This window comes from Onychostruthus taczanowskii, unplaced genomic scaffold (genome assembly GCF_017590055.1).
Source record: "Onychostruthus taczanowskii isolate IOZ18803 unplaced genomic scaffold, ASM1759005v1 scaffold52, whole genome shotgun sequence".
NCBI classification, from domain to species: Eukaryota; Metazoa; Chordata; class Aves; order Passeriformes; family Passeridae; genus Onychostruthus; species Onychostruthus taczanowskii.
In genome coordinates, this window is record NW_024502791.1 from 1 (window position 1) to 18,009 (window position 18,009).

At 36.7% G+C, this 18,009-nt stretch overlaps 1 protein-coding gene across 2 annotated transcripts in view; it reads right to left on the reverse strand.

Moving 5' to 3' along the window:
• Positions 1–1,173: 1,173 nt before the first annotated feature.
• The window catches only part of DENND4C (DENN domain containing 4C), a 63,793-nt gene continuing 46,957 nt past the window's right edge, over positions 1,174–18,009 (reverse strand). For both annotated transcript variants that reach the window (XM_041416527.1, XM_041416526.1), the window contains 10 exons: positions 16,063–16,188; positions 15,083–15,223; positions 12,644–13,791; positions 11,634–11,814; positions 9,891–10,000; positions 7,087–7,262; positions 5,885–6,067; positions 4,180–4,369; positions 2,973–3,218; positions 1,174–1,662 (listed from right to left, as the gene is read on the reverse strand). In XM_041416527.1, the coding sequence (XP_041272461.1) occupies positions 1,537–1,662; positions 2,973–3,218; positions 4,180–4,369; positions 5,885–6,067; positions 7,087–7,262; positions 9,891–10,000; positions 11,634–11,814; positions 12,644–13,791; positions 15,083–15,223; positions 16,063–16,188 (2,627 nt within the window). In that variant the 3' untranslated portion in view covers positions 1,174–1,536. The remainder of the gene's footprint in view (positions 1,663–2,972; positions 3,219–4,179; positions 4,370–5,884; positions 6,068–7,086; positions 7,263–9,890; positions 10,001–11,633; positions 11,815–12,643; positions 13,792–15,082; positions 15,224–16,062; positions 16,189–18,009) is intronic.

Below are 18,009 nucleotides of genomic sequence, written 5' to 3' on the forward strand. Positions count from 1 at the left end.
CCCTAAAAAGGGACACACGCGGCTGCACACATAGAGAACCTCTAGTCAATATAGAGAAATTTGTTATAATGGAAGGACCTTGTCTGCTCATAGTCTTCACTCAAAAGTAATTCTACCCAGAAGTTACAGGATGCATCAAGTATCCGTGTGCAAGAGGTCCCACGTGACAGAGAAATACACAAGACTGAAGAATACCCAGCATCAGATGTTGCCTGTGATGGCTGGTTAGCTCAGTATTATTGCTGTACTTAAAAATTAGGTTCACTGCAAGAAGACTATTGTTACACAAGGGGAAAGAAAAAAACAGAAGTGTCACTTTCCTTAGCAAAGAAACTTTTCTTATCAAAGCCTTTCTTAAAGGCCACCTATAATCAACTGACAACTTTTTGATACATATTGAAATAGATAATGCACAGTTGAATCAAACAGGAAAGAAAATGACCAAGACATTTACCATCATGATTTGTCACTTAAAATGCCATGCTCAGAATAACACTGAACTATTATTTTCTGAAAGACAGCAACTCATGAGGGAATAGTAAGTCCATGTACTGGCAAAGAAGTAAGTTTACAGATTAGGCAGGGAATACATGGTGTGCAAATGAATTGCAGACCAAGCCCAGTAATCTTGACCACATCAACATTATGTTTTCATCAAATTGACATACATGATGCTTTACAAAACATAATTTTGTGTTTTCAGAATATTTTCTGACACTGCTATATGGCCTGTCTATTTTTCTTCCACATCTAAAACAGGTCCTTTGCTCCTTTGTTTACATGAATATATATATATATATATATATATATATATTTATGCATCTTCATTCATGGCTAGATGATTTGGGGATGCTTTTCATCTATTGTGGTTACATCAATATGCTTTGCAGAATCTGAGGGAAATAACACATGTTCTGTGCTCTTGACTGTAATTTTTGATCAACCTCTTTATTTTAAGGACATTTTTCAACAAATGCCTTTTAATTCATTAGAACCAAAATTAGCACATGACATAGTTCTTAGCATAGTTTTTAAAAGTAAAAACATGGAATTGGAAGGTTTTCTGATGATCAGAAGTAAGAAAGTCCTTAAGTTTTTTTAACCAGTCTGCCTGTTTTTATGCTAGACAAGGCTTTCTTTGATCACTTTTTGACAGTTAGGAGGGGTGCCAAATGTACCTATTAAAGGGCCTGGTGATGTTACAAAAGATACTTTTTTGTAACAGAGCCTTCTTGTACATGCCTGTGTAGCTATTACCAGATAATGCAGTGAAACTGAAGTGAAACTTAATGCATTCAAATCAAGTGAGGGTTATTTAGCACCATGTCTAGAGCATCTTGTAAGTGTATGACATGTGATGAGCAGATCAAACTTATTTTCACAACTAATTTGATACCCATACTATGTAAAGGGATTGCAGATGCTTCAGATACTAAAAAAATACTGCAAATTGATGGGCTGTGTACACTTCAGCTAGTATAAACCAACGGTTTCTTTCCATAGTCTCTTCTCCCTCTGTTTTCTGTAGCATTTGTTTTACTTACTGAGATTTCTCCAAGATATATAGAGGGGCTCCCCCGGCTCTTGGTGGAGGTTGATATTGTCCCATAGAAGATGGATGTATACTAGCTTGCTATCTTGAGCAAGAGATGTCAAAGGAAGCTAAAACACACGAGGAAAGGGAATACATTTTAAAAACACCAGTACAGTGTTACATTATTTAAAACTCCTGACCTTTTACTATTTTTGCGAACAAAGAAGGTTAACTTTATTTAACTTGAATCTAACAAACAGGAGCAGATGTTATCCTCTACAGTAAACTGCATTCAACCAGAGCAGTCGCAAGTACTGCAGCATTTAATTATCTTTTATAGTTTATTCTAATGTATGAAGACCATTTAGTTTTCTACAGGCATCTGAGGAAAATCTTTTTGAGTATGTATCTGGAAATATCTTTTGTGCACCAGACATAGTACTTGATCTGTACTACTAATCATACCATATTGCAATATTTTCTGACCTGATGAACATTTTGGTATTCATGTCTAGGTATTGGCCTTCCCAAAAAGCAGAATGAATCTTCATATCTATACAAATATGAACTATTTATTGCCATTAAAAACATATGGTGGTCAAAACAACTTATGTAATTATTTTATAAAATTAAGTGCCTCTGGAATCACTAATACAATAAGAATTACCAGGCAAGAAAAACTTATCACTTAATGTGTCTATTTAAATAATAATTACATGATATTACGTCCCATCTTGCTGTTTTCCCTGTTAATGCATTGTAGTTTTCCAGGATGCTTTAGATTTCATTAGTATTGCCTTCACCTTAATTTCTTGGAACATTTTTCTCAATTCTAGGTGGGTGTTTTTTGAAAATTGAGGGAAAGAATTTAAAGTTGAAGTGTGTACAAGTATATAGGAAAATACTACTTTTTTGGCATGCGTCAGGTATAAATACATATTTAATTTCAACTTGTACCCACACATAAAAATTATATAGGTTTCAATTCACTCCTTTAAATCAGAAAGCCAAAATACTCAAAAAATACATCTGTTCTACATACTTGGTGGAGTTTGAATAGCAAAACCTATTCTTGGAAGAGAACAACAAAAACTGTGCAGTAACTTTAAGGATTATAAACTCAAGTGTGTAACTCACTCTGTGTATTGCAATATATTACAGTTTTTGAGTTCTTTGCAGACACATCTTGTTTCCTATTCTTCAATGAGTCTTACTCTCTGGCTTTTCAGTAGGGACCATCTTGACTAGAATTTGAAGACTGTTTTCACACATCTCCCTTCAAGAATCCTTGTGGGAAACAAAGCTATCTCCTTGTATGATAAAAACCCAAGAACTTATATTCAGCTGTTCAGGAATTATTTAGGCAGTTGTTTTGAACCAAGCCCTCCAGCTTTGCTCACTGTAGTACCTGCCGGTCTAACACGAGGATGCCATTTACCTGCACTCCCTCATTGCAGTGCTCAGATGTCAGAATGAGTCCAGGTAAGTTGCTGGGCAAATCCAACCGTTGAAAATACCAGACTAGGTTCCAGAAGATTATGGGATGTTGATTGATGAATTTGGATGTATGAATTACTTGCTCTCCCTCATTCTCCAGGAGTGATTCAAGCTCCTTATGCAGTACCAAAGGGCTCAAATAAGGTACAGATACAGGGGCAGGGTTCCGCTGTTTTATTAAAGGATCCTAAAAATAGAACATGCACAAAAAAATAATTGTTTTGGTGTTTTGGTTTCATTTGTTTTGGGGTTGTTTTTGTTTGTTTATTGTGGATAGGTTTTTTTGTTTGCTTTTGCTTTTGTTTTTTACTAAATCAAAGAAGATTTTTCTTCCAGAAATACTTTTCAGGATTATGTGCCCTGGAAACCTCCATTGTAGAGTTTCTTTTGACACTTGGAAGAAGCTCTGGAGCTACTGAACACAAAATAAATTTAATGGCACCACCAGTTTTGACTGTTGGAGATTTCTTAAAGGTCAATCACCTATGCTTTTTCTATTATGTGAACAAGAAAAAAAATGCTAATTTGTTAGGACTTATTCCTGATTGTGCAGTTTTAAGCTATTTAAGCTGGTAGCCAGTACCCAGGCCTGCAGCAATGGAAAGTGAAGAGAAATGTCAGTAATTATATGAGCTGTGGAACTGAATCATTACTTCACATGTTAAGGCAGCCTCTGGAAAATAACAAGTACCAAGAGAGAGGTTTTTTTCACAAGAAAGGTAAGAGAGAGGTTTTTTTTCACAAGAAAGGTAAGAGTCTTAATACTGCCTCTCACCTTCTCCCATCCACTCCACAGGTCAGCCTAACAGAATATACAGCACGAGTGTAAGTACATGCACAGAAACAGAACAAACTTTCCATCTTGCAATTGTGTTTAGTCAGCTGTTGGCATTGCTTTACTATTGAACTTCCATATTTAGAAAGACAAAGATAGCTTCATTCATTCAAGTAGAACTGTTTGCTTGACAAAGTATTGGAAAAGCAATTTTTGATTAACTGAACTAAGATTTTTTTCAGTTGTAAGAAGGTGAAAATATGCACGGCCATTCCCATTCTGCAAATAGACAGGAATACTGCCAGTGGAATATTATAAAATTCATTGTCTTCAATATTTTTCTTTTAACTGAATATGCAGCTTCTAGACTTACCACAGCTTCCTGCAAACTATTTGGAAGACTAACTGTTGAAATGCCATGAGATGGTCTCTGGGAGAGATCAATGTTTTGCAGTGGACCTCCCACACTGTGGCTCCGAGTCAAGGACACGCCCCTTTTTGGTGGATTATTGGCATGTGTCTTCATGGTGGTGGGATCTGTAGTCTGTTCTTCTGCCAAATCACTGTGTGAATTTTAGAAGAAAATACGTTAATATTTCAGCATTTCTATGGCAACAGGAAGGAAGCAGAGGAAGGCTGCCAAGTGAAGATACCCAAACCAATTTTCTCTATTAATATGAAATTGTATTTTCCCACTTAGCTCCATTGCTTAGGCAACACAGAACAAAATGTGCCTCAGACCAGTATAAACATCCCTTCAGAAATGCAGCTAGGTATAACTTAATATATGAATTTGAAAGCACTGCAGTTCTGTACAGAAACCACTACTCTTGTACAGCTTTACCTTGCTTAAAAAACCAGCAATGCACAGTTCTGTCAATCTATGAAGATTATCTCCTTTTGACTACACTCACCTTTACTTCTTTTTCCCTTTATGTTCTAAGTGTCATAAACAGAACAACAGTATAGCAGAAACCAATTTAAAAATTGCATGTTGAAGTAATAATAAAAAAAATTGTGTCAAACTCATCCACCAAGCTAACTTAAGTAATGTCAGGCACGTCAGATTTAATGCACAATCAAGACATTTGCAGATCTGGGAATATTTGTTCTGTGCTCCTTATAATTATAATGGATAAAGCTACAGCTTTAACTACAGTAAAGAAGTACAAACAAAGTAAAACAGGAAAGTGTCTGCTTCCAGATAATCTGTAGAGAGGCAAGAGATTATTTAGCAGTGACTTTTAGTTCTAAATTTTATTTTAGTTAAAAATACATTGTCACAAAATAAAGATGTTAACATAAGCAGTACCACCTTCAATGTTTAGTGTATTAAGACTAACTACTACTGCATTGATAAAAGTTTTAGTTGTCTCAAACAGGCATTAGCTTATTAGTCTGAGGCACTAATACTCCAGAATTTCAAACTGAATGATGATTAAAAAAAGCCCCAAACAATTACAAAAAAATGTCATCATCCCAGCAAACAGGTCACAATTCATAACATTATTTTAGTTCTTCCCTCATCCAACACGACACCTTCCCCTTAATGCTTTTTTTCCTCAAACTGTTTCAAAAGCAATATTGTTTTTCAGAATTTCAGTTTTACATAGGTTTCTCATAGAACACAAGCTCAGCACAAGTCTTGAGTGCTCCCAAAACTTTCTCTCAAGCAAAGTGTTCCAGCAAATGGACTTATTTTTTCCCATAGTGCAGTGGCCTTATTGTTAAATCATACATACAATGAAAGGAGAAGCAATGCTTGAATTTCTATGTGAGTTTAAACAGTGATTGGGTTTTAACCATACTGAGTAAAGGTTTTACCTATTCATCAATAGCAGATGGACATGAAGATTCATTTCTATAGCTGTATCTCTAGAACCTCCTCACTTGGTGGAATGAGTTTACTTCAAACTGATAAGAGCATACTTAAAACATGCAGAAAGTGAGAAAGGAAAGAGATGATCCTCAAGTTACAACTGTACTTCACCACCTTTGGTATAAAAGTCAACCTTACCCTTATAAGTATGGAAGTACTGATGCATTTCTGACAGAGCTAACAATCCTGTTTTACCTACCCCTGCTCAGCTGCAGAGCTAGTTTCTTCAGCTATGGTGTGGCTGGACTGCAGGTGATCAGAAAAACTGATCAAGTCAGCAACGGCTGGACTGGACAACGGTTTCTGCTCCAGAGGATCCGTGGTTAATGGAAGGGTGCCACTCTGTAAACTATCTCCTGAGGTACTTTGCTTCAGGAAAAAGCTGAAATTACAACATGAATGGGAGGGAGAAAAATACAAAAGTAAAGATATAAGCATAAAATCATAAAGTTATTATTTTCTACATTTACTTTTCAGAAGTAGCAAAAGAAGAAAACACAACATTAAAAAGCTTGACAACAGACCATAAATTTCATCCTGTTCTCACCCCTGCAACTTATACAGGCAGAGTAAATGAACACATAGAGAGATTTGATCTGCAAAGGAAGGCATCCTACACTAGACATAAATCATTACACATGAACTTCGTTTGTGATGGCTTCAAATCAGCCATCACAAACAGTGTTTTAATAGGTGACACATCACTGAAAATGGTTGCTATTGTAATGTGACATTACAGACTACATGATCATACACCATTACAAGCACATGACAACACAAATGTGTCTTGCTTTGCTAATTCTCTTAAGTACACACTCTACAGTTAATACAGATATTAAATTTCTGCATTAGAGAACTAGTGGAACATCTGCTTCACAGCAATAACCACTACAGTGAGAACTGGAACTTAATTTTAAGCTCCATTTTCCACAGTGCAATTAGTAGATGTTAAAAACAGCAAGCAGAGAAGCTTAAACTGCAGAAACAACAAGGTTGAGCATCGGGAACTAAATGCTGATGATGAATTTGGTCTGGGAAAAATTCTTTGCTGACAGATTTAAAAACGTCTTCCTATGTTTTTATAAAGTTTAAAGTCCATAGGCTTTGTCTTAACATCAAAACAAAATGAAAACTGACTCACACCTTCCATATGCTTAAAAAGAAACTATGAAACAAAAAAATTAAAAAAGGCAACTAGTTCTTTGGGTTTTGGCTGTTTTATAATGCAACTGAATAGTTTACACAACTTATAATTTCCTTCACTGCAATCAAGACCACTGAATAGGCAGTAACATTCTTGCTAACATCTAGATGGGGAAAGATATCAAAGGTCCTCTTGTGCAAAATATAATCACACACAGGTACAAAGGCAGAAATAGAGTATCTATAAAATGCACTGACCTTGCAGAGCCACGGAGGTCTTTAAATTCAACATTAAGAAAAGGTAGGAAGGTACTTTTACAGAAAGGGCAGGTAGTGTTCAGGTTTGAGTCATCTGCTGTCCACCCAGCCATGATTTCTTCATCATAAACTAAAGCATCACAAGCTCTACATTGAGAGCAACTTGACATCAAGACCTAGAATAGCAAAGAATTAATGCTAATTTTACAATTGTTTTCTATAGGCTTAGTACATAGAAGTTTAACAGGTACCAGAAGGCCAGTGGGGAGAAATGAGTTCACCCCTTCTTTCTCACCATACTCAGAATTATCTCATCCACATTAACTTTTACCTATGAAATGCAGACATAAGTAATTTATTTCTGACATGGAAAAATAATTACCCCAAAAGGCTACTAATTTAGCATTTGCAATTGCTTGCTTCTATGAAGACTTCAGCATATACAAATCGCTTTGAATTGTATAAGTAAATGCATGTCTACTTATCCAAAAGAGCAAAATATTCCCACAAAATCAATCAAACACAGAAGAAACCTTCATAATAGTGTGGTGTGTCGACCCTGGCTGGATGCCAGGTGCTCACCAAAGCCACTCTAGCAATCTCCCTGTTCAAGTGAACAGGGAAAGAAAAATATGACAAAAGGCTTGTGAGTCACAATAGGGACAAGGAGATTACTCAGCAATCACTGTCACAGGCAAAACAAACTCCACCAGAGGAAATTAATTTAATTTTCTACCAATAAGAAGTTCAAGTAGGCTAATGAGAAATTACCTCAAATTTTAAAACATGTTCCCCCTACCCCTCCCTTCTTCTCAGGCTTTACTTTAATTTCTGATTTCTCCACCCTCTTCCCTGAAATGGCACATGGAAATGGGAAAAGGCGATTGTGGTCAATTCATCCCATGTTTTTCTGACACTCCTCCCTCCTCACACTGTTCCCCTGCATGGGGTCCTTCCCTCAGGACATACTACTAACACAAACGTCTCTGGGGTAAGCCCTTCCCATGGGCTTTAGTTCTTCACTAGCTGTTCCAGCATGGATCTCCTTCAGGATCACAAGTCCTGCCAGAAAACATGCTCCAGCCTGGGCTCCTCTCCCCATGAGGTCAAGGCCCTGCCAGGATCATTGGCTCCTGTCTGTAGGGTTAGCTTCCTTTGGGTATCCACCTGCTCCAGCACGGAGCAGGGGGATGCAGGACATCTGCGGAGCACAGCTGTCTCACGCTGGTCTGCACCACAGGCTGCAGGGCAATCTCTGCTCGGTGCCTGCAGCACCTCCTGTCCCTCCTTCTGCACTGACCTGGGTATCTGTAGAGGGATTTTCCATCATGTGTTTTCACTCCTCTCCTGCAGCTGCTGTTGCACAGCATTCTTTTCCCTTTCTCAAATACACTATCCCAACATTGCTGCCACTGTCATTAATGGGCTTGGCCTTGGCCAGTGAAGGTCCAACCTGGAGCTGGCTGGCATTGGCTCTGTCGGACATGGGAGAAAGTTCTGGCAGCTCTTCTGCTACCCAATCCTTGCCATGCAAACCCAGTACACGTGGAAAATCAGAATGTTGTGTCTTTACCCAAGAGAAGTCTCACTACTAAGGTAGATAGAGAACTGGAGAAAAATGATAATTCTGTACTATACCTTACTCTATTCTCTTACTTCATTGTTTCAGTCAGATGGGTGAAAAACCCCCAAAAAACAGCATCAAACACAGCTTCTAATAAATTTTAGAGCTAATAGACATTCATTATAATGCCACTTTTACTATGCTATACCCTTTATATAATGCAGTGCAGAAGCTTGACAAGCCTAGATGTCCAAACATAAATGAAAATGACATAGGATCTAGCAAAATAACACTGCAGCTCAAAAAAAAAGCAACCAAGGCAAATGCAGTGACCATTGCCTATGTATCTGAAATCTGAAAGCATCTACAGGTAGTTCTCTGAAACAGAGAACTATACTAAAGCATTATTTAATTTGATTTGGCTGGGATAGAATAAATTTTCTTGTTAGTGTTCTTTACAGTCCTGTGTTTCAGTCTGGTAACCAGCTCCATGGTAATTGATAACACTCCAGCATTTTAGTTATTGCTGCACAGGGCTTTATACATCATCATGGACTTTTTTCATTATGTGCACAACTCAGTCAGCAGGCTGTGACAGGACACAGCCAGGACAGCTGGCCTCAGCTGATCAAATGACACTGTGTAACATCAATTTCAGAGATAAAACTCTGTGTTTTTCCAAGGTAGCTCTTCCTTGAGGTATCAGGGTGCTGACTGATCTCTGCGTTACTATTTTCTTTTGGTTGTGTATCCCTCTTTTTTATCTTTTCCCCCAGAATTCATGTATTAAATTGTCTTTATCTCAACTCTCAAGCTTTTTTCCTTTGCCCTTTCAATTCTGTCCCCCATTTAAAGGGGAATAAGCAAATACCTGTGTGAGGGCCTTGGTGCTGGCTGCGGTCAACTCATCACAATTATTTACTAACAACAAAATTTTCATAAGGAAAATAAAATCTAAAACCCCACAAAAGCTCCAGTTTCATCTCTAACTTCTCTTTCACTTCAAGTTTTGGCCCTTCCCTGAACAACTTTTTCTCTATATATATGATGGATACATAAAACAGTCTTCTTTTTTAAAGCTGCTGTCGCACTCCAAGCTACAAGTATTAAGCATCTCTGCAGCAGAAACAAGGAAAAAATTGTTTCAAAAAAACCAACCACAATGCAATGAAACAGGTAATTAATGCATACAGTACTATTGACTAATTATAGCTTTTATCTATGAGTTTATTAATCTTACCTCCATTGCATAGTTCTGGAAAATGCTGGATAAACTAGTATTATGTGAAGAGCTGTGCTCTGATTTCTCAGAATCTAGAACTTTCATACTTTTTGGGAATGAAACTTCACCTGTACAAAAAGAGTAATTTGAGTTTTGTATTCAAGCAAAGAATTAATCCATTCCCGAAGAAAATAACTTCTGTTCAACCAAGGCTAGAAAATAATACCAAAAGATCTCCAAAGATATGAGTATCTCACTGACATTGCAATTACAATATAGATAGATATAATGTTCATGATTAACATTTCAAGGTTACTTTTCTAACACAATATATCACAAATTAGTAAAAGAAAACCACAAAAAATAGACTGGTAAAGAGCAGTAAGATTGCTCAATGTATATTGACCAATTCTAAAAAGCTGACAAGTCATGATTTCTTGAATAATACATCCATATGTAAACAGCCAATGTAAGGACAGCACGAGGTGAGGCGTATGATACCAAAAATGCCATTACGGCACTTAGATTTTCCCTGATTAACACTGCATTAAACAAAATCTTTTTTCTTTGGTAATGCTAGATTTTACGATTATGAGCCTGGTCCAGGAAGAGGGGAAAGATACTTGGAATATATTCACCAAAAGGAAATGGATGGAATCACTCCGAGAAGGCAAAATTATCAGAATTGTTTTTCACAAGCCCAAATTTCTCTTTTAAAAAAATCACCACCAGTATCCCGTCATCATAAAGAAGGCTCCTGTTTTTTCAGCTCAAGGTTATGTTTGTGAACAAATTTTGCATGCCCTGTTGGCTGCCACTCTTTATAGTTAGCTCTTATAACTGTCCTAACTAGATGGAACTACAAGATATCTTGTCAAGATTTTGCGATACAGGGGCACTTTATCTCCATTATGCAAGATAGTTCTTCCTCTCTTGATTTTTCTCTCTCTCTGTAAAGCAGACAGCTTCACAATATTTGCATCACTGAAGTATTGTATTGCAAAGAGACCTAAACCAACCCCACAGCAGGTTCAGAAACACATATTTTTTCTCAAAATAATAATAAAATCTAACTGAATTAAATCTGAACTGTAAATTAGATTTATTCATTCCAGTTTTACATCTGGCAGGGAGGAGGGAAGGAAAGTTTGCAACTGGCTCACAGCCATCAACTATTCACCTACATAAGTTCAAATCAAGTATGTATCCAACACTTCCTATTCCACGGTAAAGATGCATAACTTTTAGTGTTGTATTGCTTTAGGCTTTTTGTGCACATGGAACTACAGGGTTGTTCTGTTGATTTGGTTTTGGTTGGTTTACTTCTTTCCTCCCTCAAATGATCTGTCTCTGTTATGCAACTATTTGCAGCTGTCAAACTGTTCAGCTTTTCTGTATTAGTATTTCACTATTAATACTTCCAAGGGTCCTATGAGTTTACATGAATGAGCAGGTGTTTCTTGCTATAACTAGTTAGCAATCTTCCTATCACATACACAGTAAGTATTTTCATGGTTAAACTCCTGCATATTGTATCAGCTTTTTATACATTCAACAAAGAGAAAATCATTACCTACTTGCTACTGCAAGGAAAGAGTATAGAATGGAAGTAAAAATTTGCTCGTAACACTCTTAAGGGATTGAAATAGTTTCACATTATCATAGCTTCCATTGTTTTGAGTGATTTCACAAACAACAGTTTTCCCTCTTTGTTGTATTATAATCAAGTTATCAGGGGGAAATAAAACCAAATCATCTCACCTGCACTGTAATGCTGTCTTCCTACATCACCACCACTGCTGCTACTACCAAGACTAGTAGTGCTTTGTGCAAGTTCATTTGTAAGTAGGCCTGGGACTCCAATTCTTGATGACAGATTATCTCCTAAAATAGTGTCTTCAAAGCCCACAGGGAAGTTATAGTCTGGTTGATATCTTTCTTCCTTTAATGCAAGAAGAAAAAGTAGCATTTTTGAGTACCTCCACATCCATTATTTGACTTCCATTTTTTTCCTAAAGAATAAATAATTAAACTAACAGATTAAGAGAAATCTTGTTGTAAAAAAATTATCAGATAAAAGATAAATCTATGCAGCCTCTAAAAGTGCAGATACTGGACAAAGCGGAGGATATTGAAAAACTGACAAATGGAGTGACAAAACAATAGTGACATAAATTTATTCATTACAAAAGAAACAGGAAAAATGATGTAGTCATATCACTTGAAGGCACAATAACAAGATAACACAAAAAAAGAGGAAGTTACAATATTCATCCCTCTATATCCTCTTTCATTCTTGTCATTAGTATGTGAAATGTTTTAGTCTGAAAAACACTCTGTTACTCACAGAAGAACCACAACATTTAGTTTCCAAACTCCTGATATTACTTTCAACTTTGACCCTCACCAACCTGACTTCCTGGGTTTGTAATTTAATTTCACAACTTAGTTTCTTAAAGTAAGACAGGGCATCATTTAAGGTGACATAAATTTGTACTTACCAGGGTTTCTTAGTTCAGTTTCTTTACGTATAAAAAAAATATTAATAAACAAAGAGGAGGTTTTTGTTGAGAACAAACAGCCTTTCCTTTTGTCTGAAAAGTGGGGTTTTTTAATGGCAAGGAAAAATACCATAGATAAAGTGTAATTTTTATTAGCTAATAAAAGTCAATACTTAATAAAAAACACCACCTAGAGAAGCAGTCTTCTGGACACAGAAGTTAGCCCTCTAACTTTGTGTCCCCAAATTTTTCATACAGAAAAACACTTACCTCATCATCTGAGTAACTATATGCTGATGTTACCACTCCCCACATCTTACTGGCCACATTAGCAGCCTGCTTCATGCCTGTTTTCAAAACATCTATTTTTGGTCCAGACAGTATATTGTCTAACTTCAAATTGGATAAAGTTGTTACAACAGTTCCTAGTGAGCCATGTGGGGAAGAGCGACCCAGTCCTGTCAAAGATGAAGACCGCTCCTTTTGAACTTGTGGGTGAGTTTGTTGCTTTGATCGTACAGCGAATGTTTTGGATCTGGAGACAGAAGGACTTCTTCGATTTTCATAACACTTGGAGGATGGCAGGATGGGATCCAAAGGCAGGCTTGACCTTCTTTCTTGGGAGTGACCAAGTGTACCAGAAGTATCTGCTTCCTTATCTGGCTTGTGCAGTTCCATGCTGGGAAACTTACTACCCAATGGGTTCTTCAAATTCATATAGCTCTCTATTTCATCTGCCAAATTACGTGCTGCAACTGGTGACATCAGCTTTTCTCCAGGTTCTGGATAACCTGTTTGTGTACTGTCAGTAGCTAGCAAAGACAGAGGGTCCAAGCCTACTTCAACATCTTCCCTTTCAATAGGCTTAACCAATCCATAAAAGCTATTTCTTCTAGCAGTTGCATCTTTAGATTCTGTTTTATGGCTTTTAGACTCATCTGACTGTTCAAGATTCATGTCTTCCACTGTGGTCATATTTCCATCACTTCCATTCTCAAGATCCTCCTGCCCTTCCCCAGGTTCTTCCAGTACTGGTGAAGACCTATGTTCTAGTTCCCAATCACTCTCAGTCACACCTCTCCAAGTGCCACTCACGTCAGAAATCTGCTGGTCAGTGATATTTTCAAAACTGTGTGATTTAGTCATATGAGAAGGTGGAGTTTTGGCCCCAGATAAAGCTGCTGTTAGGATCTTGGCATCTGCTCCCATCATTATTGCTATTTCTTTAGAATGCAAGTCCAAGCTGCCTTTTTTCAGCAGCATTCCAGCTCTGCTTTCACTGCTGAAACTGCAGCTTCTCTGTGAAAAGAGTTTTTGCCTCTTCTGTCTTTTTTCATTTGTTTTCTTAGGAGAAACATTACCAAAGACTGTATCTTCAAGTGAATCCTGAGTTATGAACAGTGGGCTAGAAACAGTTTCTAAAAGAGAAAAAACATTAATAATATGGTGTCCATAGCCACCAAAAATGTTTATTTCCTGAAACCATGTCAAATCTCCTTAATCTCCTTACATAGAGAAGACTGGATGTACTACAGTCCCAAGATATCCATTAAGAAGTTACACTATCATGAACACATTATTTCACTGCAAACACATCCTGCAGATCAAAAGCCACCTGCTCTTCAGAATCAAAGCTGTTTATGGCTTCTACCCTGTGCCAACACCCAGAGAGTAAGTACTACATCTGTGAACTAAAGGAAACTACAATTTTAAGTAAAAGTTGCTCTGGTTGGTTATGGGTTCCCCCCCAACCCAAGAGCTACATTCAAGATTTAAACATCAAACTACATAGTTCATTCTGGTTCTGAAAAATACTATAATGTGTGTCTGCCCAATACAGATATGTTATTTCATTTATGACACAGATGTATATTTAGAAAATACTAATTAAGTTTAGCACATGGATGCCATAAACTAATCTTATATATGTTCCTATTTCCAATGGGTAATTGGGAATATTTACTACCTGGATAGCTGTATTAGCAAAGTTAAAATCTTCATACGTATGGAAATTCTACTATATTAGGACCTCAAGAGAAGACCTGTTGTGCCATATCCACATGCTGGAGCATGTTTGAGTCTCACATCAATGCTGCTTCTTGGCTAACCATCAGTTTTCATAATTGCCAAAATGTTTCAAGCAACTTCTTACCTCCAACTCCATTCTGTGCTATCAAGCTACAAAGAAGCTGGACTACCTTGTCTTAGTAAAGGACAGATGCAAAGGCAGAAAAAAAAAATTGATCCCCAAGATCTGGCTTTTATATATCCGTAAATCTTTCTCATCACAAATTCTGAGATAAGTAAATAAATTTTGTACAGCATAAAGACAACACACATTGTTCCTGCATTATAGATTGACAATGTAAGCTGCAGGACAAACTTGTCCAAGATCAGCAAGATTTAGATGACAAAATAAAGACTGGAGACACAATTTCTCTTTGTTTCCTAGTATATTACTGAAACACTCTCAGTGCAGGGCAGGGACAATCTTGATTTCAGTCTACACAATAGTGATTTTCAACCTTAGAATCTAGAGGTTCCTTCTATGTTACCTGCACAGGATAATGGTGGAAAGCAAACATTGTGCAAGACATCTGCACCTTGAACAGAAGTTTTGTTTCTTTTCATAACATGAAACAGATTGCAAAACACTACAGCACAAGAAGATCAGGACTTTAGCAAGCTCTGTTTCATCCAGTGACTCACCATCACTGCTCTTTCTTCCACTGCTATCAAAAATGCCTGATGGAACTTTCACAATACTGTTACCCCAAGCATGTGGATCAGCTGGACTCGGAGTTTCTATATTCAGCTGTTGCTTTTCATAAGATTTTTCTGTAGAAATCTCTGCAAGAAAGAGAATGCGAACATTAGTACACAGACATACAGATAGATAGATAGATAGATAGATAGATAGATAAAGTTAAGATTTAACTTAGTAATTATTGGCACTGGTATGTAAAATATAAACTCCAACTGTTGCCTTATGTAATAACAAACTAAAGGATCAGTCCTACTAAGTACTGAGCATTTCCTGGGAGCAATACCCAGAAAGGTTACAGCTGCCAGCATTATGCAGAGTGCTTAGCTGTTCACAGGCTTATAGTATTTGCCAATTTCTCCCCATGGTATTACTTCAACTAACCAAAGCAGAATAAGTAGTTCACAGATTTTCATGCAGGGCAATTTGTTTAACGAGAGCTTTAAAAGCCCTAACTCACATAAAGGATCTCATAACCCAGATATGAAACAAATTCAGTAATGAAAACAACAAAATACAGAAAAACTAAGGGAAAAATGTGAACAGAAGACAGGAGATGACCCTAAGGCCATCTATAGCTGGGAAGAGTTTGTAAGAAAAAGTAACACCTTTTATTAGGTCAACAGGTACAGCTAAAAAAATTGTCAAGATTTCAAACAGATAAATGAGGGAAATGGAATGTAAATTACTGTGTACCCCAACATTTGTCCATTTTTTCCATCTATATTAAATTAATCTAATAAAAGGTTCTTTCTACCTATACACATCCCACTGCTATAATTTAGGGCACAGAAGTAAAATAACTATATGAAATCTATTATATTCTGAGCCTGGGAACATTATTAATTCAATGTGCTGGGTATCTGTGGTATTCTAATGCATGAAACACCAAAAGCCTTCACCAACACAAACAGGCATACTTAACCTCCTATTAAGTCTTCAAGGTTAGAAGAAATATCTTTCTCTACTTGTGTTTCAGTTGCAGAAAGACTATCCTCACCATCTCTCAAGAGTTCATCCTTGGATCTGTAACCCTGGTCTGACTGATCACCTGTTGGAAGAAATACAAACACATGCTTCAAGCTCATTTTCCCTTCCTAAATGTGTTTTCAATAAGAAAATAAATTTATTTGTTTCACTTGTTATCTCTCCAGAAAAGTTCACATTAAGATCTCCAAAATGTATAATTTGTGGAAAGACCTACTCAGTGATAATAACACCAGAGATAATTTGGCTATACCAATCCAAATTTACTTTTCTAATTATACTAAATATGAGCTATTCCCCTAGACACACTAGGGTGACTAACTATTTTTAATGTATTGTATCTGCTCTCATTCCTTTCCTATCAAATTAGCATGAAATGTTTAACTGCTGGGTAAGCTAAATTCTCAAAGCCTTAACAAAAGAAATTTAGACAAGCACAGTCATAATTAAGCAAGCTTCTAACAAGTGAAAAAAGCCCTGGAAAAAACCTGTACTATAAACTGTGCTAAATCTTTTCACTGTATGCCAAAGTATAAATTGTAATAGAAAAAAAAAGTAAAACTACAAACATTTTTTAAAAAGTCTGTTCCTCTGCTATACCAGTTAAACTTGCCAGCTGTAACTCACTAAAAACCCAAAACTTTACAGTAATCAAAGAAGTTTGTCACACGAAAAAGTACAGAAAGTCTCTTTTCTCTGTTATTTTTTATCTGATGGCTGCTGCATGTGCAAAAAGACAAAAATACTATATGGACAGATTTCTCAGCAATATGTTAAACTGGATTGTTCATATGCTTCAGAGTACCTATTAGCACTAATTACTGCAAGAAAAAAGATCAAGGTAAGTTACTGAGCATGAAAAGCGTTAGGAAGCTCCATAAAATTTGGGTGACAGATAAAATTCATCTACCATACATATCACTGCTATTTATTTTACCAACAAATAACAACTATATTAAAAAGAATTAAGAATATGAGCAGCCATCAATTAATACATTTGGCTACTATATGAAAAACTTTTTATATAGAAAATTAAGTTCTGACATTCTTAGGTGCCTATTTTCTCTCTGTCAGATTTTCAATAAAGTTAGTATCCCTGCCTTGAGCAGAAGTGCCAAACCCCATCAATAAATGGGTGAATTACCTGCAGAAGTAACATTCAAGGGCAGAAATAATGCACACGCGCATCCAAGGCTTCACACCATAAGTCTGCACCCCACACCGTGATAGCCAAGGACAAATGCGGCACCCAAGAGACAGCAAAGAGCAAAAAGCAGAGCAACAAAGAGCAGAGAGAAGGGAAGTTCAGTAATCTAGGCAGACATATCAGATGAAGCACAGGAATCAGACTCAAAGCTCTCTTTACAGAAGGGCTCAAGATATTAAAAACATGAAGAGTGTGCAAGAATCATTTTGTGCATTAAGTTTTGAAGTACACACAGAAATGGAGTTTAGTTGAAACTGCACAGGTAGGATGTGATCAGTACTAGAGCAGATAAGAAAAACCATGCATTTTGTCTTGCCATCTTAAATTATTAACCTCCTGTGCACTCTTTTTACTTCAGTTTGTCAAGAGGAGTACACACTTTGTTTAACATGGAGTTTTTCTCCAGCTTAACACCTGCCTTTCCATTCCCATGGTGTCTCCTAAAAACTGTATGACAAGGTTCTGACAATTTCTCTACTTATTTCAAAGTTTAGCAACTACTATTAAGACACTTGAATATGGCATTTAAAAGCACAGTTTACCATAACCTAACATACCATACTAATCCCATGAATGCTAATTAGACCTTTCTGAGATATTATCAAGGAAAAAAATTTTCAAGTGTTGCCTTCTAATCACCTGAGCAAATATCACTCCTTTCATGGAAAGATTTTACTG